This window comes from Podarcis raffonei, chromosome 10, assembly GCF_027172205.1.
Source record: "Podarcis raffonei isolate rPodRaf1 chromosome 10, rPodRaf1.pri, whole genome shotgun sequence".
Lineage (NCBI taxonomy): Eukaryota > Metazoa > Chordata > Lepidosauria > Squamata > Lacertidae > Podarcis > Podarcis raffonei.
The window spans coordinates 77,365,211-77,391,221 of record NC_070611.1 but is presented as its reverse complement, the minus strand read 5'-3'; the positions used below and the strand labels follow the sequence as shown (position 1 = coordinate 77,391,221).

The 26,011-nt window shown below is 47.5% G+C and overlaps 4 protein-coding genes across 9 annotated transcripts in view; 3 read left to right on the top strand and 1 right to left on the bottom strand.

The window, feature by feature from the left end:
• LOC128421727 (zinc finger protein 665-like) overlaps positions 1–12,121 on the top strand; it is a 28,527-nt gene extending 16,406 nt beyond the window's left edge. The window contains exon 2 of one of the 2 annotated variants that reach the window (XM_053404867.1): positions 9,887–12,121. In XM_053404867.1, coding sequence (XP_053260842.1) covers positions 10,071–11,576 — 1,506 coding nt within the window. In that variant the 5' untranslated portion in view covers positions 9,887–10,070 and the 3' untranslated portion in view covers positions 11,577–12,121. Of the gene's footprint in view, positions 1–9,862 lie in introns of both variants that reach the window. The other variant, XM_053404866.1, reaches the window with a different exon arrangement.
• LOC128421706 (zinc finger protein 883-like) overlaps positions 1–26,011 on the bottom strand; it is a 268,891-nt gene that overhangs the window by 39,704 nt on the left and 203,176 nt on the right. The gene's annotated exons all lie outside the window — the stretch shown is intronic.
• The window catches only part of LOC128421728 (oocyte zinc finger protein XlCOF6-like), a 226,920-nt gene that overhangs the window by 110,339 nt on the left and 90,570 nt on the right, over positions 1–26,011 (top strand). Inside the window, exon 1 of one of the 5 annotated variants that reach the window (XM_053404873.1) lies at positions 18,435–18,589. The exons of 3 other annotated variants lie outside the window; for them this stretch is intronic. The gene's annotated coding sequence lies outside the window, so the exon portion shown is untranslated. Of the gene's footprint in view, positions 1–18,434; positions 18,590–26,011 lie in introns of those variants that run through there. One more of the 5 variants, XM_053404869.1, reaches the window with a different exon arrangement.
• LOC128421720 (zinc finger protein 160-like) lies at positions 500–2,920 on the top strand. Its single transcript, XM_053404857.1, has one exon. The coding sequence runs from the start codon at positions 593–595 to the stop codon at positions 2,237–2,239; it is 1,647 nt and encodes a 548-aa protein (XP_053260832.1). The 5' UTR covers positions 500–592; the 3' UTR covers positions 2,240–2,920.

The window sequence follows — 26,011 nt, the reverse complement described above, 5'->3', positions numbered from 1 at the left end:
AGCTCGGCAGAGCTTAAGGCTTAGGTGGGTGGATAAATGTATAATGAGTGTATGTATTCTATGTGTATGTGTAATAATGAAAATCAGTAAAAACTGATTAAAAAAAGAGAGAGAGATAGAGGTGGATGGAAGATTATGATGCCGAGGATGGGGAATGTCCAAAGGAACGATGAACCAGAAAAAAGGGGGGCCTCTTCATGGACAGAGAGCAGCTGCCTTTCCTTGTGAGGAAACAATTAATTTGGAAAGGCTGTATTCCAAGATCACGCTGCGCTATTAAAAATGAGTGAGGATTATGAAAGGTGGTGATGCACTACTATCATTTGACATCATTGCATCTTCATTTCCTAAAAACTGGGAACATGGGTAGGAGGCGGGGGAATATAGGAAATGTTGAAATAAGAAAAGCTGCTAATGGCATTTGATGTGTTCTCTTTCCCTTTGTTCTCTTCCTTGAAACCAAAATAGGATTGCCTTTCCGCCCATTCTGAAGGTGATACAGAAGACAGTCAGAATTCTGAGAGATGGGGAACCTTTCGTTTCATTAGGAATAGCCATTAAAAAGTGTGAAATGTGGAATATGCTTCACTGAATGAGCACACATATCTCACATCAATTAACTCAAACAGGAGAGAAACCATTTAAAGGTATGGAGTGTGGAAAGAGCTTCAGTCGAAGTGATGAACTTGGAATACATCAACAGACTCACACAGGGCAGAAATTATTTAAATGCAGGGAGTGTGGGAAGAACTTCAGTCATAGGGGAAACTTAACTTTACATCAACGGACTCACACAGGGGAGAACCCATTTAAATGCCTGGAGTGCGGAAAGAGCTTTAGTGAGAATGGAACACTTAGAAGACATCAACAAACTCACACAGGGGAGAAAACATTTAAATGTATGGAGCGTGGAAAGAGCTTCAGTTCCAAGGCAACCCTTAGATCACATCAACAAACTCACACAGGGGAGAAACCATTTAAATGTATGGAGTGTGGAAAGAGCTTCAGTCAGAATAGATATGTTAAAATGCACCAGAGGATTCACACAGGGGAGAAACCATATAAATGTATCGAGTGTCGAAAGAGTTTTAGTGATAGTGGAAGCCTTAGAAGACATCAACGGACTCACATAGGGGAGAAACCGTTTCAGTGTATGCAGTGTGAAAAGAGCTTTAGTGATAGTGGAAGCCTTAGAAGACATCAACGGACTCACACAGGGGAGAAACCATTTAAATGCATGGAATGTGGAAAGAGCTTCAGTTTCAATGCAACCCTTAGAAGACATCAACTGGCTGACACAGGGGGAAAACCATTTAAATGCATTGAGTGCGGAAAGTGCTTCAGTCAGAATGGAAACCTTAAAACACATCTACAGATTCACACAGGGGAGAAACCATATAAATGTTTGGAGTGTGGAAAGAGCTTCAGTTTCAATGGAAAACTTAGAAGACATCAACATACTCACACGGGGGAGAAACCATTTAAATGCCTGGAGTGCAGAAAGAGCTTTAGTGATAAGGGAACACTTAGAAGACATCAACGGACTCACACAGGAGAGAAACCATTTAAATGTTTGGAGTGCGGAAAGAGATTTAGTGAAAATGGAACACTTAGAACACATCAACGGACTCACACAGGGGAGAAACCATTTAAATGCCTGGAGTGCGGAAAGAGCTTCAGTCAGAATGGAAACCTTAAAACACATCTACAGATTCACACAGGGGAGAAACCATATAAATGTTTGCAGTGTGGAAAGAGCTTCAGTTTCAATGGAAACTTTAGAACACATCTACAGATTCACACAGGGGAGAAACCATTTAAATGTATGGAGTGCGGAAAGAGCTTTAGTGATAATGGAAAACTTAGAAGACATCAACAGACTCACACAGGAGAGAAACCATTTAAATGTATGGAGTGTGGAAAGAGCTTCAGTTTCAATGCAGCCCTTCAAAGCCATCAACGGACTCACACAGGGGAGAAACCATTTAAATGTATGGAGTGTGGAAAGAGCTTCAGTCAGAGTGGACAGCTCAATATACATCAACCGATTCACACAGGGGAGAAACCATTTAAATGTTTGGAGTGCGGAAAGAGCTTTAGTGATAATGGAACACTTAGAAGACATCAACGGACTCACACAGGGGAGAAACCATATAAATGCATGGAGTGCGGAAAGAGCTTCAGTCAGAATGGAAATCTTAGAAAACATCAGCAGACACACAGGGCAGAAACCATTTAAATGTATGGACTGTGGAAGCAGCTTCAGTCAGAGAGGAACCCTTGATTTATGTCAACAAACTCACACAAAAGACAAACCTTATAAATATGAGGAAAGTAGATAGAGGTTCAGTCCTAGTGGAAATTCTACATCAACAGACTCACGGACAGGAAGAACTTTAGGAGTTGAAACCCTTCAAACCATCAACAACCTCAAAGAGAAGAAGCAGTTTAAATGAAAAGATTGCAAAAGTGCTTTATTTATAAAGGAGTGTTTATCTGGATTGCTGGTGGTCAGTGAGGATTAGGGCTGGGCGATATATTGTTCCAAACTGGTTTCTAGACCATATTGTGATAACCTTTCAAAAACAATTGATACGGCAACATACCAAGAATCACAGTGTGTGTTTCTGTGATGCCCATTTGCCTGGAAGCTTTTCTTCATGAAGCCCCTGCAGATGCCGAGTTGCTGACTTCCCTCCCAGACGACAGGAAGCGATAGACACACCTCCATTGCCCTGGGTCGTTCCAGCCTCTTTCCTCCCTTGCTCCCTTCTGCCGGTTTGTGTGCCTGACTTAGGTATCCTGCATGCTGCATTTTTTTTACTGCTGAAACTGGATTTGCTCTCAGGCGCTAAGTTTTGTGCCTCACTGGGGACCCAGTGAGAACTGTATGCTTTGAAAGCTCAGTAAACTATTACTAAAGAAATCCTGCTGCTTCTCTGTGTGTTTTTGACCTCAGTGTGGGACTTGCTCTACACGTGGCCCCTACTCTCCTCCTGCCCTGGAGTTGCTTTACTCAAGCATGCAAGACGGGTGCATCTGTGTGCACTCAAAAGCAAATAAAGTAGGACTCGCCTTTCTATGAGAGTACATTGGTACCTTGGGTTACAGACGCTTCAGGTTACAGACACTTCAGGTTACAGACTCTACTAACCCAGAAATAGTACTTTGGGTTAAGAACTTTGCTTCAGGATGAGAACAGAAATCGCACGGCGGCAGCAGGAGGCCCCATTAGCTAAAGTGGTGTCTAGGTTAAGAACAGTTTCAGGTTAAGAACAGACTTCCGGAAGGGATTAAGTTCTTAACCTGAGGTACCACTGTAATGTGTTTTCAACTGTTTTATTGGTTTTTTTAAATTTTGTAATCTGCTCTAGGAGATTCGGATTACAGACAGGGAACTAACAGTAATGATGATGATGATGATAAAGTTATATTGCTTAACATGTCCCCTTCCCAGTCATGAATACTTGAGGGCTCTCCTGGGTCCATCATGGTCGCTTGAGGCCCATGTCCAGCTCAGGCTACTTCCCCACCCCACAGACCTTTTGGGACAGAGAGGACATGGCCCTGGTCTTCCCTGCTCTGCACCAGATGGGATGGTTGCAATGCTCTCTGTGTGGAACTGCCCTTGAAGGCGACTTGGGAACTGGCCCAAAATGCAGCAGCCAGATGATTGGCTGGGCTGCCTCTCTTTATGAATGGCATTTCTCTCCCACCTCTTTGCCCAAGGAGATCAAGGTGGCATCCATGGGTCTACCCCTCCCCACTGAGTCCCCCCAGAACAAACACATTGGATTCCTGTTTTAAAACAGTTGCACTGGTTGTTTCCTTTCCAGCAGGACCTCTCCTGCTCTCAGTGCCTTGGCTTGTGAGACCTCCAGTGGTGCTTTCATAGAACTATAGAAGTGGATGGCACTCCAAGGATCATCTAGCTCAACCCCAAGCAATCTCAGAGGCCACACTTGCATCTGGAGGAACTGAGCACTGGAGGAGAAAATGGGCCCTGCAGGATCAGGCCAGAGGCCTCCCTCCTATAGGGGAGACAGAGAAGAGGAGCCACCCATTGCCCTCTCCTCCTCCTCCACAGATTGGCCTCCTCCTCTTTTAACACCACCTTGATTGGTGGCCTCTGCCTCTTGTGGGAGGGAGTTCCACAGGTTTTACTCTGCCCTGCAAGAGGAAGCGCTTTCTTTTCTCTGCCTTCCTTCCTTCTCCTTTCACAAGTGAGGTTTTAGGGACCAGGGTACATTTCATGTCCGAATGTTTCCATCTGCGGACAACCTCTGTTATACAAGGGGACTGATCCATACATCTGAATGGGGTTTATTTGCATGCATTTCAGCGCTCCTGGATCCAAGGGGTCAGCAGTGCATCCATGCAAAGCAAGAGCACAGCTGCCGCCCTCCTGCGACCCTCCCCGCCCTGACTTGCCCCCCTCTCGCCATGCAGCGCTGGGACCCCCGCTCTCCCCATGGGCCCTATCCTGGGAGAGAGGAGACTCACCGGATCCCATCAGGCGCCCCCAGGCAGCCTCTGCAGAGCCGAACCAAGGGGACCCCCACACGCCCGACTTCTTGCAGGAAAGGGGGGGATTGGGCTTTCGCTCTGGAGGACCCTGCCCCCCCCGTCTTACTTTCCTGTCTAGGAATCTAGCTCGTTTCCATTTAACCCTTGGCAAGCCGAGCGCACCCAACTCACGCCTCTCCCTCTCCCGAGAGCAGGAGCATCGCGCACCAATGGCATCCCGAGAAGGCGGAGGAGGAGAGGTTTATGGATTACTTCCGGCAAGGGATACCTTCAGTTTTGGACAGCAGCTGAAAGGCCTCCTAACAGCTGGCCCCTGAACACGGGTCCTAAGAAATCTTCACTGGCTCCCGGTCCGTTTCCGAGCACCATTCAAAGTGTTGGTGCTGACCTTGAAAGCCCCAAATGGTCTCAGCCCGAGGAAAACATTTCCGCAAAAAGATCAAAACATGTAGCCGCAGGTGATACAATAGGAGCCTTTCTGCAAATGGCCTTTGCAACACAACTCACAGGATGGTAACAAAGTATACACATTTGCCTATTTACAACGGATGCTTTGGCTTAGCCCCATTTCCTCAATGGATCCACCCATTTTGTGATGAAATAGAACTTCTGCCAGGAAAACCTGAGCTGAAATAGTAAGGAGAGCAAAACAGCAGCCCTGTCTGACCCCAGTCACGTGGCAGGAGAATCTTCCTGAGCCCCCCCCCCTCCGTGAGATGGGGATGCTGAAATAGGCAACCGATGGACAGACTTGTCATGTTGCCAAAACAGGAACTCGGAGTCTGATCTGATTTCCGTGTACAACTCTTTTTGTGACGCAAGCGGGGATGTTTTTGGGGTGCTCTCTCTGTGACGGGGGGGGCTACTATCTGAGGGTGTCCAAATTGCAACGCGCTTTATTTCTGGGCTGCGTCACTCCTTGCACGGGGGGGGGGCTCTGCCTGCAAACAGACCAACAGCTGCCTTGCTTTCTTCCTGGCCTCCTTGTGCCACCTCTGACGGATACACAAGGGAGGAATTTTACCTGGGTGTCTGGTGTGTCTCTCTCTGTGTGTGCAAAAGCCCAAGCCCCATTTTTCCCGTAATACAGGAGTCACAGAGCCCCACCCGCTGCTCAATGTGCAACAATACCGTCCTAAAACATGGGGTGGATCTAAGCTCATGGCCTGGGGTGGGGGAAGGAAGGATTTTGCAATGTAAAGATTGTAGGGGGGACCCCGCTTTGCAGCTGGATGGCCCGGATCAGCCCCTCCCGCGCTCTCCTAGTAAGGGGGGAGGGGGGAAACAATTCTTTCCCTCCCTTCCCGGCACAACCTGCTTTCACGCCGCCCCCACAACCCTCAATCCCCCCCCCAGTATGTCACACCTCTTCCTCCTCCTCCAATCCGGCTTCTGTTTCCGGAATGAGCGGAGAGAGCCCCCCTCCCAACCTGCCTGCTTCTCCCGGAAGTGGAGCTTCCACTCCGGATTGCTGCTCTGCGCCGTAGCTGGGGGGGGGGCGCTTTCGGAAAAGGAAGAAGGGGCGGCCGGTAAATCCCCCCCACACCCACGTGGATGTTGCAGGAAAGGAGAATCGGGAGCGAGAACAAAGAGGTAAAGGGGTCGCGGAGGAGAGAGGAGAAAAGGATCCAGAGACCCCTCCAGCTCCCCCAAGCACCTTCCGTGGGGTCTGGATCCCTGCGCGCGTGCTGCGAAGGGGGCTTTCCTTGGCCCCTTGGGTGCCTTGGCAGCGGCGGACATGGGGAGTCTACGCAGGGGGTCCCCACGAGGACCCCCATTGCCCGTTTCCCCCGCGCAGGCATTCCTGGGGTCCTGTGGGCTCTGCACGGATAAAGCCAGGCCATGAAAGGGTTAACGGGCGTGAGGGACGCCTGGATAGAGACCCCCCCCCCGTCCCTAATCTGCTCGTCTTGGGGTGGACCCTCAGGATGGAAAGATGGGGGCTGAGGGCTGAGCCGCGCCAAGGGGGGCCTCTGGGTGCAGGGGAGACTCTGGGACAGAGGGAGGGAGTCGAGGAAGTGGGGAGGGGGAGCATCCCTGGGGCAGGGAAGGGCAGCACTGGTGGGGGGGAGAGAGGAAGACCAGTCTTTGGGGACACGTCTCCATGGTGGCGCCTGCGGGGATTTTCTGGAGGGGCCGCCTAGGCTTCACCCTCCCACCCAGGAATCGGCCACCCCTTCAAGGCGACCAGAGAGGGATCCCTGAAAAGTGGAGGTCCAGACCCCCCACCCCTCCTTCCTGTAACCTCCATCCTCTTCCCACCTCATAAGCCCCCATAAGCCCCTGCCCTGTCCAGGAAGAGAGGAGGGGAGAGGCCTTCTCAGAAGCAGCTCTTCCTTTCCGCAATCCCACCCAGGAAGCAGCCAGGAACCTTTTCCTCTCTCTCAGGCTTCCATCTTTAAGTTTCTCTTCCACTGCCTGGTTCCAGTACAAAGAAAAGACAGTAAAACATCAGACATTAAAAACCTCCCGATAGAGGGTTGCCTTCAGCTGTCTTCTAAATGTCAGAATGTTGCCCATTTCCTCGCCCTCTGCCTGCTTCCCTGTAACTTCGCATCTCGGGGGGGGGGGGAATAAGCAGAAGACCTTCGAAGGACCACCTCCCTGTCCAGATTGAGCGATTTTGGGGGAGATGCTCCTTCAGGTCTACAGGGCCGAGGCTGTTGAGGGCTTTAGGTTGCAGATCTTGCTGCTCCATAACGATCTCATTCAGCAAATAAATTTATTACTGAAGGCAAAGAAGCATAACAGGATCCAAAAAATAGCAAAAACTTAACTTATGTAAAACCCTAACTCAGCATACCAAAACAGCACTCAAGTATGAATCACACAAGCAGAGTAGAGAAATAGCAGACTAGGAAGTGGGACCAGGTGCCTTTCGGCCTTGTAATTTATATTCTATTAAATGTCAGAGTAACCTTGGGACTGGATAACAAGCCTGGCTCACTCCAGTTTAAACCAGCTTCATCTGGTTCCCCAAAACAAGAAAGGTTCTTCATAACCTCATCGCAACTTATCCCACCACCAGCTCTCAGCAGAAAGGAAACTGCCAAGTTTCAGGAAGCCTGCATTAGATCAATATTTTTCTATGCCTGGAAAATGCAACCATGACAATTTAAAGATCAGCACTAACAATTTGAATTGTGCTTGAAAATGTGCTGGGAGCCAGGAAAGATCCTTTAGGAGCAGTGATATGTGGTCTCGGTGGCTGCTCCCATTCAGTTGCAGTTTTGGGTAACCTTCTAAGGTAGCCCCATGTAGACCACATAGCAGTAGTCCAAGCCGGAAACAACCAGAGCATGCACCACTCTGGCGAGACAGTGTGCGGGGAAGGAGGGTCTCAGCCTGCGTTCCAGATGGAGCTGCTAGACAGCTGCCCTGGACACAGAATTGAGCTGCGCCTCCATGGTCAGCTGTGAGTCCAAAATGACCACTAGGCTGTGCACCTGGTCCTTTAGGGCCATAGTTACCCCATTCAGGACCAGGGGGTCCCCCACACCTGCCCACCCCTTGTTCTCCAGGGACAGTACTTCTGTCTTGTCAGGATTCAACCTCAATCTGTTAGCTGCCACCCATCCTCAAACCACCTCCAGGCACCAACACAGGGCATTCACCACCTTCACTGGTTCCAATTTAAATGAGAAGAAGAGCTGGGTATCACCCACATACTGGTGAACACCCAGCCCAAACCCCTGATGATCTCTCCCACCAGCTTCATATAGATATTAAAAAGCATGGGGGAGAGGACAGAGCCCTGAGGCACCCCACAAGTGAGAGCCCAGGGGTCTGAACACCCATGCCCCAACATCAATTTCTGGACATGGCCCAGGAGGAAGGAGCGGAAGCACTGCATAACCATTTCCCCAGCTCTCCTCGAGGGTCCAGAAGGACACCATGGCCAAAGGTCTCCAAAGCCACTGAGAGATCTAGCAGAACCAGGAAATAGCTTTCCCCTCAGACTCTAGCGCATCCGAGATTATCAACGAGCACAACCAGGGCAGTTTCTGTTGCATGATGAGGCCTAAATCCCAATTGGAAGGATAGTGGTGGCAGAAGCTTTCCTGGTCCTGCACCCCCAAAAGCTCCAGGCACAAGACTTTCATTAGCTTTGAAGGGGCCATCGGATACTTGGTGGCCTTTTCTTCAAAAGACAAATATTCTGAATACTTTTTAATTGATGTATGATGTAAATAGTGCTTCTGTTTTACATATTCCACATTGGAGAGATTCTGATACACAGATCTGAGTTCATCGCTCCCCCTGAAACTGATGTGTTAGCAGCACTACAAGCCTGGGTAGTGTGTTTGGGGGCCCTGGGCTGCCTAGACAACAAGACACCCTTCTCAGCCTTGCTTATATGGTCCCAAGGAAAGCAGAGCAGTACGTTAGGCACCAGCTTGGCTGCAAGAGTGGCTGGAAGGAGGTGTGCAGGACACCATGTAACTATCTTAGAGACTCCACTCTGGATTTGTGTAGGTTTTCCTCCATAGCCTTTTCTTCTTCTGAAGATAACTCACGAGGCAGCAAAGTATTACGACCAGAGTTTTCCTTCTCGATGGGCTTCCTTCCCTGGTTGACGAGCCCCATCTGCCCTTCACTTTCCTCTGCAGCAGGGGCAGAATCTGCTTTCTTGACTGTGGGATTCACTGTTGTTCTCATCCTCTCCATCCACCAGGGCCTGCCTTCACCTGCAGCAGAATTCCCTAATAAACCAAGGATTTGAGACCCATCAGCTATCCTCACCTGGTTTAGCCGGCCGATTGAAGCCGTTCCTGGGATTGTGGCCTCTGTTGCATGCTGACAGCTTCTGGAAGCCACAGGTGAGAGCTGACTGCAGGGTGGGGACCAATGGTGGATAAATTACCCCATAAGGTGCATGACATTTCCCCCACCAAAGGAACTACCGCTCCCCTAACACCCCATGACATCGTATGATTATGATATTTAAGACAGAACAGGAACAAATTCATGTCCCCAGAAATAACACAACCTCAGTCCATTAGTGAATCAATACTACATTTTCAAGGTACTACATATTCCACTAAGTACAGTTTATCATTTGGCCTTGAATATCCTGCTTTTCTGTGTCATTTTAGGATAGTCCTGCGTCAGAAGATGGGCACGAGATCAGACAGGACATCATTCTTTAAAAAATCAAGCTGCTTTATGAACATTGGTTGAGGATTTTGATAGTTGCTCATGAATTATTATCATTTGATGACATTGCAACTTCACTTCCTAAAAAATGGGAACATGGATAGGAGTTGAGGGAATGTAGGAGACATTGAAATAGGAGAAGGTGCTAATGGAACTTGATTTGTTCTCTTTCCCTTAGTTCTCTTCCTTGAAACCAAAACAGGATTCCCTTTCCTCCCACTCTGAAGAAGGAGATGGAGAAGGCAGTCAGAACTCCAGGGGATGGGTCACCTCCCCCCCCCATTAGGAATAGAAATTAAAATGTGTGAAATGCGGACTATGTTCATTGAATGAGCACACATAGTTCACATCAATGACCTCCAACAGGGGAGAAACCATTTAAAGGTATGGAGTGTGGCAAACATTTCACTGATAGTGGAAACCTTAGAACACATCAACGGACTCACACAGGGGAGAAACCATATAAATGCCTGGAGTGCGGAATGTGCTTCAGTGAGAATGGAGACCTTAAATTACACCAGCGGATTCACACAGGGGAGAAACGATATAAATGTATAGAGTGCGGAATGAGCTTCAGTCAGAATGGAAACCTTAGAAGACATCAACGGACTCACACAGGGGAGAAACCATATAAATGTATAGAGTGCGGAATGAGCTTCGGTGATAATGGAAGCCTTAGAACACATCAACGGACTCACACAGGGGAGAAACCATATAAATGTATAGAGTGCGGAATGAGCTTTAGTGTTAATGGAAACCTTAGAACACATCAACGGACTCACACAGGGGAGAAACCATTTAAATGCCTGGAGTGCGGAAAGAGCTTTAGTGTTAATGGAAGCCTTAGAACACATCAACGGACTCACACAGGGGAGAAACCATATAAATGTATAGAGTGCGGAATGAGCTTTAGTGATAATGGAAACCTTAGAACACATCAACGGACTCACACAGGGGAGAAACCATATAAATGTATAGAGTGCGGAATGAGCTTTAGTGATAATGGAAGCCTTAGAAGACATCAATGGACTCACACAGGGGAGAAACCATATAAATGTATAGAGTGTGAAAAGAGCTTTAGTGATAATGGAAGCCTTAGAAGACATCAACGGACTCACACAGGGGAGAAACCATATAAATGTATAGAGTGTGGAAAGAGCTTTAGTGATAATGGAAACCTTAGAGGACATCAACGGACTCACACAGGGGAGAAACCATTTAAATGCCTGGAGTGTGGAAAGTGCTTCAGTAGTAATGGATACTTTAAATTACACCAGCGGACTCACACAGGGGAGAAACCATATAAATGTATAGAGTGCGGAATGAGCTTTAGTGATAATGGAAGCCTTAGAACACATCAATGGACTCACACAGGGGAGAAACCATATAAATGTATAGAGTGCGGAATGAGCTTTAGTGATAATGGAAGCCTTAGAAGACATCAACGGACTCACACAGGGGAGAAACCATATAAATGTATAGAGTGCGGAATGAGCTTTAGTGATAATGGAAGCCTTAGAACACATCAACGGACTCACACAGGGGAGAAACCATATAAATGTATAGAGTGCGGAATGAGCTTTAGTGATAATGGAAGCCTTAGAAGACATCAACGGACTCACACAGGGGAGAAACCATATAAATGCCTGGAGTGCGGAAAGAGCTTTAGTGTTAATGGAAGCCTTAGAAGACATCAACGGACTCACACAGGGGAGAAACCATATAAATGTATAGAGTGCGGAATGAGCTTTAGTGATAATGGAAACCTTAGAACACATCAACGGACTCACACAGGGGAGAAACCATTTAAATGCATGGAGTGTGAAAAGAGCTTCAGTCACAGTGGAACCCTTAGAAGACATCAGCAGACACACAGCGGAGAAACCATTTAAATGTATGCACTGTGGAAGGAGCTTCCGTCAGAGTGGAACCCTTGATTTATGTCAACAAACTCACACAAAACACAAACCTTATAAATATCAGGAAAGTAGATAGAGGTTGAGTCCTAGTGGAAATTCTAAATCAACAGACTCACGGACAGGAAGAACATTAGGAATTGAAACCCTTCAAACCATCCACAAACTCAGAGAGGAGAAGCAGTTTAAATGAAAAGATTGCAAAAGTGCTTTATTTACAATGGAGTGTTTAAGGAACATCCAGGGACTCTCACATGGAAGATCCCATTTTGGTGTCTGGAGTGTGGGACATCTTCCTCTCAGAGTCCACTCTTTTCTTCACAGAAATGAACTCGGCAGGAAATCAGTCTTGAACACATTTTGTGTATGTGAAGTTCTGGTATTTATGTGTAAAACTGTATAGTAATGAAATATTGAAGGCAATGTCAAACAATGTGATTATAATCTAAGATGTAAAGTACCTTTCAATAGAGAAGGGGTGAGGGTTTATCTGGATTGCTGGTGGTCAGTGAGGATTAAAGCTGGGCAATATATTGTTCCAAACTGGTTTATAGACCACATCGTGATAACCTTTCAAAAACAACTGAAAGGGCAACACACCACAGATCACAGTGTGTGTTTCTGGGATGCCCATTTGCCTGGAAGCAGCCGGCAGAAAGCTTTGCTTTGTGAAGCCCCTGAATATGCCGAGTTGCTGACTTCCCTCCCAGAAGACAGGAAGCGAAAGACACACATCCATTGCCCTGTCTCCTTCCAGCCTCTTTCCTCCCTTGCTCCCTTCTGCCGGTTTGTGTGCTGACTTAGATATCCTGTGTGCTCTATTTTTTTACGGCTGAAACTGGATTTCCTCTCAGGAGCTAAGTTTTGTGCCTCACTGGGGACCCAGTGAGAACTGTATGCTTTGAAAGCTCAGTAAATTATTACCGAAGAAGTCCTGCTGCTTCTCTGTGTGTTTTTGACCTGAGTGTGGGACTTGCTCTACACGTGGCCCCTACTCTCCTCCTGCCCTGGAGTTGCTTTACTCAAGCATGCAAGACGGGTGCATCTGTGTGCACTCAAAAGCAAATAAAGTAGGACTCGCCTTTCTATGAGAGTACAGTGGTACCTTGCGTTACAGACGCTTCAGGTTACAGACTCTGCTAACCCAGAAATAGTACTTCGGGTTAAGAACTTTGCTTCAGGATGAGAAGAGAAATCGTGCTCCGGCGGTGTGGCAGCAGCAGGAGGCCTCATTAGCTAAAGTGGTGCCTCGGGTGGGGTGCTGTCTTGCTTTGGACATGAGGGAGAGCAGAGATGATTCCTTGGTCCTGATGTGTGCTGAATAAACTGCTTGTAAATCTGCTCACATATGCCTCTCCAGCCACTTCTCTTGTGCCTTTACTCTGCTGAGTGTGCATGCCCAGCTTCTGAAGCTCAGGTTGCAGTTTCATGCTGATCCAAGGGCTGGAGATCACCCAGCACAGCTGGGGGGCTGCCATTTGCCCCCAATTCCTTGGCTGCATCCCAACACTAAGCACTGGAGGAGAAAATGAGCCCTGCAGGATCAGGCCAGAGGGCTCCCTCCTATAGGGGAGACAGAGCAGAGGAGCCACCCATCACCCTGTCCTCCTCCTCCTCCACCACAGATTGGCCTCCTCCTCTTTTAAACCACCTTTATTGGTGGCCTCTGCCTCTTGTGGGAGGGAGTTCCACAGGTTTTATTCTGCCCTGCTAGAGGAAGTGCTTTCTCTTCTCTGCCTTCCTTCCTTCCTTCCTTCCTTCCTTCCTTGCACCAGTGAGGTTTTAGGGACCAGGGTATATTTCATGTCTGAATGTTTCCATCTGCGGACAACCTCGACTTCTTGCAGGAAAGGGAGGGATTGGGCTTTCGCTCTGGAGGACCCTGCCCCCCCCGTCTTACTTTCCTCTCTAGGAATCTAGCTTGTTTCCATTTAACCCTTGGCAAGCCGAGCGCACCCAACTCACGCCTCTCCCTCTCCCGAGAGCAGGAGCATCGCGCTGCAATGGCATCCCGAGAAGACGGAGGACGAGAGGCTTATGGATTACTTCCGGCAAGGGATACATTCAGTTTTGGACAGCAGCTGAACAGCTGGCCCCTGAACATGGGTCCTAAGAAATCCTCACTGGCTCTAGATCCGTTTCTGATCACCATTCAAAGTGTTGGTGCTGACCTTGAAAGCCCTAAATGGTCTCAGCCCGATGAAAACATTTCCGCAAAAAGATCAAAACATGTAGCCGCAGGTGATACAATAGGAGCCTTTCTGCAAATGGCCTTTGCAACTCAACTCACTGGGTGGTAACAAAGTATACACGTTTGCCTCTTTCCTCAATGAATCCACCCATTTCTTGATGAAATGTAACTTCTGCCAGGAAAATCTGAGCTGAAATAGTAAGGAGAGCAAAACAGCAGCCCTGTCTGACCCCCGTCAGCCTCCAGACTCCCCCAGTCACGCAGCAGGAGATTCTTCCTGAGCCCCCCCCCCTCCGTGAGATGGGTATGACATCATGGATGATCCAGTGATGATCCATATGATCCATTGATGATCCACATGATCCAAGCAGACTTGTCCAAAGAGCAGATCTCTAGGCCTGAATGAAACGGGTCTGCGATGATGGATTCGGGGGTCAAGAAATCCGCCCTTTCCAATGCTCTCTCAGGCTGGCCAGGAAAAGGCAGGGAGCAGGAATCCTCAGGCATCCCGGTTGACAGACAGACTTGTCATGTTGCCAAAACATGGAGTCTGAGCTGATTTCCATGTACAACTCACTTTGTGGCGCAACCGGGGATGTTTTTGGGGTGCTCTCTCTGTGACGGGGGGGGCAATTATTTGAGGGTGTGCAAATTGCAACGCGCTTTAGTTCTGGTCTGCGTCACTCCTCGCATGGGGGGGGGGCTCTGCCCGCAAACAGATCAACAGCTGCCTTGCTTTCTTCCTGGCCTCATTGTGTCGCCTCTGAGGGAGACACAAGGGAAGAATTGTGTTGGGGTGTGTGTGTGTGCAAAAGCCCAAGCCCTATTTTCCCCGTAACACAGGAGTCACAGAGTCCAACCCGCTGCTCAATGTGCACAAATACCAAAAACATGGAATGGATCTAAGATCATGGCGTGGGGGGCGGGGGGAGGGAAGGATTTTGCAATGTAAACATTGTAGGGGGGACCCCACTTTGCAGCTGGATTGCCTGGATCAGCCCCTCCCGCGCTCTCCTAGTAAGAGGGGAGGGGAAAAACAATTCTTTCCCTCGCTTCCCGTCACAACCTGCTTTCACGCCGCCCCCAAACCCTCAAACACCCCCCCCCCCGGTATGTTGCACCTTTTCCTTCTGCTCCTCCTCCCCGCAATCCGGCTTCTGTTTCTGGAATGAGGGGAGAGAGCCCCCCCTCTCAAACTGCTTGCTTCGTCCGCAAGTGGAGCTTCTACGCCGGATTGCTGCTCTGCTCCATAGCTCTAGGGGCGCGCGCTTTTGGAAAGGGAAGGAGGGGCGGCAGGACCCCCCCCCCCTCCGTGGATGTTGCAGGAAAGGAAAGGAGAATCGGGAGCGAGGACAAAGAGGTAAAGGGGTCGCGGGGGGAGGGGAGAGAAGGATCCAGAGACCCCCTCCAGCTCCCCCAAGCGCCTTCCGTGGGGCCTGGATCCCTGCGCGCGTGCTGCGAAGGGGGCTTTCCTTGGCCCCTTGGGTGCCTTGGCGGGGGGGCCATGCACCACCCATTCAGGGGATCCCAGCGAAGCGCCCTCGCCCCATTTCCCCCGCTTAGGCATCCCTGGGGCGCTGTGGGTTCCGCGCGGAGAGAGGTGGGCCATGAAAGGGTTAATGGGAGTGAGGGACGCCTGGATAGAGACCCCCCTGTCCCTCCCCTGCTCGTCTATTTAAAAAAAAATAATATTTATTAAAGTTTTAAAGATTACAAAAAGAAAAAATAAGAACACCATATTAAACAAAAACAAAACAACACATCACAATACGGGGAAAAAAAGAAAATAAAAGAAAGAAAAAGAAAAAGAAGAAAACAGAAAAATAAAATCCATTAAGAAAAAACACAGCGAATCTTCCCATAACTTATCTTTCATTTGCTTGTTTCCTTGACCTCCTCACACCTCCCTTTTTTGTATTCTAGTTCAGTTAACTATTTCAGCAAATCCTTTCCATCTTTTCCAAATTTTGTCCTGTAATTTATCTTAATATAATATAACTTTACTTTCCCTCCTTTCACCAATTAACAGTCTGTTTTTTCCTAAACCTTTATAACATTTCTGCTAAAACCACATAACTTCATTCCAACATCCTTCTAACATTCATTAATTTTACAATGTTTCTGTAAGTAGTCTTTAAATTTCTTCCAATCTTCCTCCACCGACTCTTCTCCCTGGTCTCAGATTCTGCCAGTCATTTCCGCCAGTTCCATGTAGTCCATCACCTTCATCTGCCATTCTTCCCGGGTGGGTAGATCTTGTGTCTTCCAGTACTTTGCAATAGGTATTCTTGCTGCTGTTGTAGCATACATAAAGAAAATTCTATCCTTTTTTGGCACCAATTGGCCGACCATGCCCAGGAGAAAGGCCTCTGGTTTCTTCAGAAAGGTATATTTAAATACCTTTTTCATTTCATTATAGATCATCTCCCAGAAAGTCTTAATCCTTGGGCATGTCCACCAAAGGTGAAAGAATGTACCCTCAGTCTCTTTGCATTTCCAACATTTATTATCGGGCAAATGATAAATTTTTGCAAGCTTGACTGGTGTCATGTACCACCTGTAGATCATTTTCATTATATTCTCTCTTAAGGCATTACATGCCGTGAACTTCATACCTGTGGTCCATAACTGTTCCCAGTCAGCCATCATAATGTTGTGTCCAACATCTTGTGCCCATTTAATCATAGCAGATTCCACCGTTTCATCCTGAGTGTTCCATTTCAACAGCAAGTTATACATTCTTGACAAGTTCTTAATTTTGGGATCTAGCAATTCTGTTTCCAATTTTGATTTTTCCACCTGAAAGCCAATTTTTTTGTCCAAATTATATGCCTCCATTATCTGGTAGTAATGAAGCCAATCTCGTACTCTATTTTTTAATTTTTCAAAACTCTGCAGTTTTAATCTGTCTCCCTCTTGTTCCAAAATTTCACAATATTTCGGCCATTTGGCCTCCATATTGAGCTTTTTCTGAGCCTTCGCTTCCATTGGTGACAACCACCTTGGGGTTTTATTTTCAAGCAAGTCCTTATATAAATTCCTCTGATCCAACGTAACAGTTTCAGAAACTTCCTCTAGGGGGAAACAGTTACAATCCGTACTTGTATTAATCCAAAATAATGCCTTTTAAAACACAGCTGAAGCAGGAAAGTTAGTTTCAATTTCCAGTTACTTTTCCTCCTTTTTAAGATCAGAAGAGGACAGTTAGAAACAATGTATCTCTCTTACTCAGCTAGCTGTCAGCGGATGATATATTCACAGTCAGTGCGCATTTCAAAGTACGGCAGCCTTATTGTCCTATTGGCAGCCCATTCCCAGGTTCTGAGTGGTGGAATTTTAGCTTCCTTCCCTCTCTCTTGCAGGTAAATATAGTCCAAAACTTCCCCCCCTCTTCTCCTGCTTCCAAGGGGAAGCTATTTTTTGGTGTTGAAAAATTAGTCCTTTCCGATCGGCTTTCCAAAACTTTAGCTTGCAGCCTCTTTGCTTTGATCTATTTACAAAAGCGGAAGGCGGACTTCCTGTTTATGCCTCCCCGCTACAATACCGAATTAAGTCTTTTTTTTTCTCCTTTAAAAAGTTTCCAATTTGTTCTACTCACGGGTAGTTGCTTTTAGAATAGAATTGTCCACAGGAAAAAGTCAGCGCTTCTCCGGCAACGGCTGTGCGGCTTCACTCCGTGGAAAAAGCAGTCGATTCACAGCACCGCGCTGCTCACCCCACTTCGCTCCGGAGCCCCGAAATCGTGTTTCCCTGTGAGTGGGGGAGGCGCAAAAGGTGCCCGCCGAATCCCACGTTCACAGGCTTCACCCGCCTGTGATTTTTGAGGGGTCTCCACCTTCGCCATGGCAGCCAGACCCGATTCCCACAGAGCAAATTCCTCCAGGTCAGAGGAATTCCACCATTACCGATGGCGCTAACCGGGAAGTTCCCTCCCCTGCTCGTCTAAGGGGGCCCCTCTGGACAGAGAAATGGGCGAGGGGTGAGTCGCGCCAAGGGGTGGGGGCCTCTGGGTGCAGGGAAGACTCTGGGACAGAGGGAGAGAATCGATGAAGTGGGGAGGGGGAACATCCCTGGGGCAGGGAAGGGCAGCATTGGGGGAGGGAGAGATAGGAAACCAGTCTTTGGGGAGACTTCTCCATGATGGCGCCCCCTGGGGATCTCTAGAGGGGCCGCCTTGGCTTCTCCCTCCCACCCAAGAATCGGCCATCCCTTCAAGGCAACCAGAGGGATCCCTGGAAAGTGGGGGGTCCAGTCCCCTCATCCCTTCCTGCAAGCTCCATCCTCTTCCCACCCCATGAGCCCCTATAAGCCCCTGCCATGTCCAGACGCAGTGATTCTGCCCAGTCCAGCCATTGGTCCCCTGGAGAGGAGAAGAAATCCCGAGAGGAAGAGGGGAGGGGGGAGGCCTTCTCAGAAGCAGCTCTTTGTTTCCGCAATCCCACCCAGGAAGCAGCCAGAAACCTTTTCCTCTCTCTCAGGCTTCCATCTTTATTGTCTTTTCCACTGTGTATGAGGATAATGTACACCTGTCATCAGAAACAGGGGTGCAGAGTTCATGGAATAGCTCTCAGGCTTGATACAGAAGTTGCACCTCAAAAGCATTTCTGTTCCTCTTATTCTTTGAAGGCAGTGTGACTGACAAGCTGAGATACACCCCATCAGCATCCGATGACAGCGACTACATGAATCTTCCCAGTCAAAGGACCCATTTTCAGGATAGACAGTGCCTGTGGCTGGAGGCTCTACACACCGGGTGTGCCTGTGCAGGCCAAAGACTGCCAGTATTAGCACAGGTGAGGTGTGTGACCCCCCCTCCAAATTGACAGACTGTGTGTGAATGAGAGTTTGTAGGTGGGATTATCGTTTATGGTAACTCTGTGATTTTCTCCACCCATAACATTTCGTGAGCTGATATTGCAGTATGAATTCCAAAATAACTACAAAAAAATCACAAGATGATAAGAATGATGGTAGTATTTATATCCTGCCCATCTGGTTGGGTTTCCCCAGCCACTCTGGGCAGGTTACAGCACATATAAAAGACAGTAAAACATCAAACATTAAAAACCTCCTGATACAGGGCTGCCTTCAGCTGTCTTCCAAATGTCAGGTAGTTGCCCATTTCCTTGCCCTCTGCCTGGTTCCCTGTAACTTCACTTCTCGCAGGGAAGGAACCAGCAGAAGACCCTCAAAAGAGGACCTCGGTGTCCAGACTGAGCCATGGGGGTGGAGACGCTCCTTCAGGTCTACAGGGCCGAGGCTATTGAGGACTTCAGCTCGCAGATCTTGCTCCTCCATAATGACCTCCAGAGCAAGTCTGACGTATATTTAGCAGAGTAGGAAAAAACGCAAAGAGGCAGCAAACATTTTATTTGGCAAATAAATTCATTACTGAATGCAAACAAGCATAACAGGATCCAAAACATAGTAAGACCTAACTTAAATAAAAACCTAACTTGGCATACCAAAACAGCACTCAAGTAAATAAAAAGAATTGTCCAGTAGCTCCTTAGAGACCAACTAAGATTGTCCTGGGTATAACCTTTGGTGTGCATGCAAACTTCTTCAGATACACTGAAACAGAAGTCCCCAGACCCTTATATATAGTGGGAGGGTGGGGTGGGGTTTTTCTCAGAAGGGTAGTAGGAGATGGGTATGGTAAAGCTGTTGACGACTGTTAATGACTGCAATTAGTCCTACAGGAAAAAGCATGGGATAGTATGCAGATGACCAAAAATAGCTTTAGTATGTGTAATGAGACAAGAATCCAATATCTCTGTTCAGACCAGGTCTCTCCATTGTTTTCAATTTAGTAATAAGTTGTAATTCAGCAACTTCTCTTTCAAGTCTATTTCTGAAATTCATTTTTTATTAATTTTGACTGTGTCAGACCAATACGGCTACCTGCCTGAATCTAGCACTCAAGTAAGACGCACACAAGCAGAGTAGAGAAATAGCAGAATAGGAAGTGGGACCAGCCACCTTTCAATACTGCAATTTATAAACAATTCAGTGTCAGAGTAACGTTGGGACGGGATAACAAGCCTGGCTCACTCCCGTTTAACCAGCTTCATCTGGTTCCCAAACACAAGGAAGGTTCAGCATAACCTCAATACAACTTATTCCACCACCTGCTCTCAGCAGAAAGGAAACTCCCTTATCAGCTAAAATGTTCCAGCTAGAGAAAACTCCAGCTTTGACTCACACAGAGCAAAACCACCAGAACCTTCTTGAAGCAATAGACCAGAAATTATTGATCTCTCTACATTAGATCAATACTTTTCTATGCCTGAAAAATGCAACTATGGCACTTTAAAGGTCAGCACCAACAGTGTGAATTGTGCTTGGAAATGCACTGGGAGCCAGGGAAGATCCTTTAGGACAATTGATATGTGGTTTCCGCGGCTGCTCTCAGTTACTAGTCCAGCTGCCGCATTCTGGATTAGTTGCAGTTTCTGAGTCACCTTCAAAGGTAGCCCCATGTACAACACATGGCAGTAGTCCAAACTGGAGATAACCAGAGCATGTGCCGCTCTGGTGAGACAGTCTGAGGGCAGGGAGGGTCTCATCCAGCGTACCAGATGGAGCTGGCAGACAGCTGCCCTGGACACAGAACAGACCTGCGCCTCCATAGACAGCTGTGAATCCAAAATGACCCACAGGCTGTGCCCCTGGTCCTTTAGGGCAACAGTTACCCCATTCAGGACCAGGGACAGTATTTCTGTCTTGTCAGGATTCAACCTCAATCTGTTAGCTGCCATCCATCCTCAAACCACCTCCAGGCACCAACACAGGGCATTCACCACCTTCACTGGTTCCGATTTAAATGAGAAGAAGAGCTGGGTATCACCCACATACTGGTGATCACCCAGCCCCAAACCCCAGATGATCTCTCCCAGCAGCTTCGTATAAATCTTAAAAAGCATGGAGGAGAGGATGGAGTCTTGAGGATCCCCACAAGTGAGAGCCAGGGGTCTGAACACTCATCCCCCAACACCACTTTCTGGACATGGCCCAGGAGGAAGGAGGGGAACCACTGCACAGCAGTTCCCCCATCTCCCCTAGAGGGTCAAGAAGGATACCATGGCCAAAGGTCTCCAAAGCCACTGAGAGATCTAGCAGAAACAGGAAACAGCTTCCCCCTCAGACTCTAGACCATTTGGAGATCATCAATCACAGCAACCAGGGCAGTGTGAGTTCCATGATGAGGCCTGAATCCCAATTGGAAGGTTAATGGTTGCAGAAGCTTTCCTGGTCCTGCACCCCCAAAAGCTCCAGGCACAAGACTTTTATAAGTTTTCAAGGGGCCACCTGATACATGGTGGTCTTTTCTTCAAAAATCAAATATTTTGAATACTTTTACAGTTCCGTATGATGTAAGTAGCATTTCTGTTTCCCTTGCTCCACATCGGAGAGACTTTGATACACAGGTCTGAGTTGATTTCTCCACCTGAAACTGCTGTGTTAGCAGCAATGGAAGCCTGCGCAGTGTGTTTGGGGGTCCTGGGCTGCCTAGACAACAAGACCCCCTTCTCAGCAGTTAGGCACCAGCTTGGCTGCAGGAGTTGAATGAAGAAGGTGTGCAGGGCACTATCCAAGCATCTTAGAGACTCCACTCAAGATTTGTGTAAGGTTTTCCTCCATAGCCTTTTCTTCTCCTGAAGATAAGTCACGAGGCAGTGAAGGTTTAGGACCAGAGTTTTCCTTCTCGATGGGCTTCCTTCCCCGGTTGATGAGCCCCATCTGCCCTTCACTTTCCTCTGCAGGATGGGCAGAATCTGCCTTCTTGACTGTGGGATTCACTGTTCTTCTCATCCTCTCCATCCACCAGGGCCTTTCTTCACCTGCAGCAGAATTCCCCAAACCACCAAGAATTTGAGACCCATCAGCTATCCTCACCTGAAACTGTTCCTGGGATCATGGCCCCTGTTGCATGCTGACAGCTTCTGGAAGCCACAGGTGAGAGCTGAGTGCAGGGTGGGGACCAATGGTGGATAGATTACCCGAGAAGGTGCATGACATTTCCCCCACCAAAGGTACCGCCGCTCCTCTAACACCCCAAGACATCCTATAACTATGATACTTAAGACAAATCAGGAATAAATTCTTGTCTCCAGAGATAACACAACTTCAGGCCATCAATGAATCAATACCATATATTCAAGGCTGAAGTTTCCACTAAGTACAGTTATTTCTTTGCCTTTAATATCCAGGTTTTTAGTGCCAGAAAAGGATAGTCCTGCGTCAGAAGAGGGGCACGAGATCAGGCAACACGTCATCATTAAAAAGAACGATTAGGGTGGGTGTTTCCGTCTGGGATTCCCATTTGCCAGCTGCTTTCCTTCCGCTTCTCCTGCTCTCTCGATGCAATGTGAGGCATGTAGACAGAGGTCCATCTCCAAGAACAGGAGCTTCCCTGAGCACCCATTCAGCTGACGCCAAGCACCAAGCCTTGTCATTACTTCTCTGACTAACCCAGACCACAGACCAATGGATAAGACATAGACCTGGGTCTCACATAATCGTCCGTATGGACCTCCTGAGGCCAATGGGACTGTGCAGGTGATTCATTTAGAGATTGGGGTGGATGGGGGCTTCCGGTTGAGCTGCGATCAGGGAAAGAAGCGCGAGGCAGCCCTCCCGGGGGTCTCGAGCAGTGCGGGGGCTTTAGAGGGGCTACGAAGGCTACGTGGACCTCCATACCCTGAGGGGAGTATCTTGGGGGGCAGAGTACCTGGCAGAGCCTGGGCGTTCTCTCCTGTTTCACAGGCTTTAAAGCTAAACTGAAGCTTGGGGACGGGATTGAGCTGCAGGCACCGAGGGGAAGCAGCAGACCCCGCGCTGTGCAGTCTCAAGCTTCGACTGAAAGCGGCCAGCTTCCAAACAAAGAAAACAAATCTGGACTAAAACTAAAGCAGTTATTATCTGCGGATTTTAAAAAAGGAAATTAACAAGATTCGGAGTGCTGAGGGCGAAAAAAGGGAGTCCGTCCCAGCGGTAAGGAGAAAATGGCGTCTGGCGGAAGACTGAGAGAGGACTGAAAGTAAGAAAGCAGCCGCCAAGTGAGGTTTGCAGAAAATCCTTGGTTACTATGTTCCGAGGTAATGATTTGTGGGGAAACAACAGAGAGGCATAGAAGGGGAGGAAAAACTTCTTTGTATCAGGCATAGAAGGGGAGGAAAACCTTCTTTGTATCAGGCATAGAAGGGGAGGAAAAACTTCTTTGTATCGTCTTGGTTGAAGCGTCCTGTGCCAGTGGTCGGAGAGTGAGCTTAAAATGCCCACCAGTGAACACCAGTGAACTCTGCTTTTTTCCTGCTGTTTGTAAAGAGGTTGGGCAGAAGTCTGTGTTGGAGTAACAGTCAGTACGTTTGCAGGAGCAAGAAAGAAGAGACTTGGGGATTGCTGTGAATTGCTGTGAATATCTCCTGAAGTTCTATCTGAGCCTCTCCTTTGCTTTTTCGCCCTCTCTGTGGGGGAGGAGATAAATGGTACGCTTTATAATGCTTGATTATCGGTCTTGAGTGGAGAATTTATGGATTAAGCTGATAAGGAACCGGAAAAAGAAGATTTTGTATTTGGAGTACAACACGAAGAATAAGTCTTTGACTTTTGTTTTTATCTTTACTTCTTACTCCTGTTTTTTCCCCTCTCCCCCCCTTCTTCTTTCCTGATCTTTTTTCCTCCCTTTCCTTACTCTATCGCCCCTCGTGTATCCCCTTCCCCCACCCTTATTTTTTTTCCCTTCTCTCTTTTTATCTGCTCTCCCTTCCTCCCTCACTTTCTGCTCTCTCCGTGTTTTGGAGGTTTCATTCCCTTCTTTACTTTTTGTGCCTTTCTTCCTGACACTCTATGGCAGTCTCCCCATCTGGTCCTCCAGCCATGTGAAAGGGGAAATTCCATTTGAAGAACAAAGAAACGGAAAGTAACTTTACTTAAGGAAGGATTTTTATTGAATTTACGGGAACTGCTGCCACTGTGTGGGGAAAGAGGGGAACTGCAATTGGGAAATTTGAAAAACAGTATACATTAATTTCCCCTTCATGGATCACTGCCTTGCCGTGGCGAAGGGGCTTGAAGAACTCAGAGAAGCTATGAACTACGCCGAGCAGGGCACACAAGATGAACAGGTCATAGTGGAGAGTTTTGACCAAACGTGATCCACCTGGAGGAGGAACCGGCAAGCCACTCCAGTATCCTTGCCAAGAAAACTCCATGGACAAAGACAACAGGCATATAAAAGTTATGACGCTGGAAGATGAGCCCCTCAGGTCGGAAGGCGTCCAACATGCTACTGGGGAAGAGCGGAGGGCAAGTACAAGTAGATCCAGAGCTAATGAAGCGGCTGGGCCAAAGCCGAAAGGACGCTCAGTTGCGGATATGCCTGGAAGCGAAAGGAAAGTCCAATGCTGTAAAGAAAAATATTGCATAGGAACCTGGAATGTAAGAACCATGAACCTGGGTAAGTTGGAGGTGGTCAAAAATGAGATGGCAAGAATAAATATTGACATCCTGGGCATCAGTGAACTAAAATGGACGGGAATGGGCGAATTCAGTTCGGATGACCATCACATCTACTACTATGGGCAAGAAACCCGTAAAAGAAATGGAGTGGCCCTCATAGTCAACAAAAGAGTGGCGAAAGCTGTACTGGGATGCAATCTCAAAAACGATAGAATGATCTCGATATGAATCCAAGGCAGACCTTTTAACATCACAGTAATCCAAGTTTATGCACCAACTACTGGTGCTGAAGAAACTGAAATTGACCAATTCTATGAAGACTTACAACACCTTATAGAAGTGACACCAAAGAAGGATGTTCTTCTCATTATAGGGGATTGGAATGCTAAAGTAGGGAGGCAAGAGATAAAAGGAACAACTGGCAAGTTTGGCCTTGGAGATCAAAACGAAGCAGGGCAAAGGCTAACAGAGTTCTGTCAAGAGAACAAGCTGGTCATCACAAACACGCTTTTCCAACAACACAAGAGACGACTCTACACATGGACATCACCAGATGGGCAGCATCGAAATCAGATTGATTATATTCTCTGCAGCCAAAGATGGAGAAGCTCTATACAGTCAGCAAAAACAAGACCTGGAGCTGACTGTGGCTCAGATCATCAGCTTCTTATAGCAAAATTCAAGCTTAAACTGAAGAAAGTAGGAAAAAACAATGGGCCGTTAAGATACAATCTAAGTCAAATCCCTTATGAATACACAGTGGAAGTGAGGAACAGGTTTAAGGATTTAGATTTGGTGGACAGAGTGCCTGAAGAACTATGGGTGGAGGCTCGTAACATTGTACAGGAGGCAGCAACGAAAACCATCCCAATGAAAAGGAAATGCAAGAAAGCAAAGTGGCTGTCCAACGAGGCCTTACAAATAGCGGAGGAGAGAAGGCAAGCAAAATGCGAGGGAGATAGTGAAAGATACAGGAAATTGAATGCAGATTTCCAAAGAATAGCAAGGAGAGACAAGAAGGCCTTCTTAAACAAGCAATGCAAACTAATAGAGGAAAAAAACAGAATGGGAAGAACCAGAGATCTGTTCAAGAAAATTGGAGATATGAAAGGAACATTTCGTACAAAGATTTCCATAATAAAGGACAAAAGTGGTAAGGAACTAACAGAAGCAGAAGATATCAAGAAGAGGTGGCAAGAATACACAGAGGAATTATACCAGAAAGATATGGATGTCTCGTACATCCCAGGTAGTGTGGTTGCTGACCTTGAGCCAGACATCCTGGAAAGTGAAGTCAAATGGGCCTTAGAAAGCACTGCAAATAACAAGGCCAGTGGAAGTGATGATATTCCAGCTGAACTATTTAAAATTTTAAAAGATGATGCTCTTAAGGTGCTACACTCAATATGCCAGCAAATTTGGTAAACTCAGCAGTGGCCAGAAGATTGGAGAAGATCAGTCTACATCCCAATCCCAAAGAAGGGCAGTGCCAAAGAATGCTCCAACTACCGCACAATTGCACTCATTTCACACGCTAGCAAGGTTAGGATGTTAGGATGTTAGGATATTTCCGTTCCACCTAAAGGGAGCAGGATGTTTGTATAACAGCCTGCGTAAGTTCCTGTCTCACAGGATGTTTATGTTGTAAGTTCGTTTCGTTTTTGGCTGTTTTGCCTGAGCAGTCGGAGCAGACGGTCATGCCTTCTTTGTTCTGACCAACGCCTAATAAACTGTAAATATGCATGTTCTGCTCTCA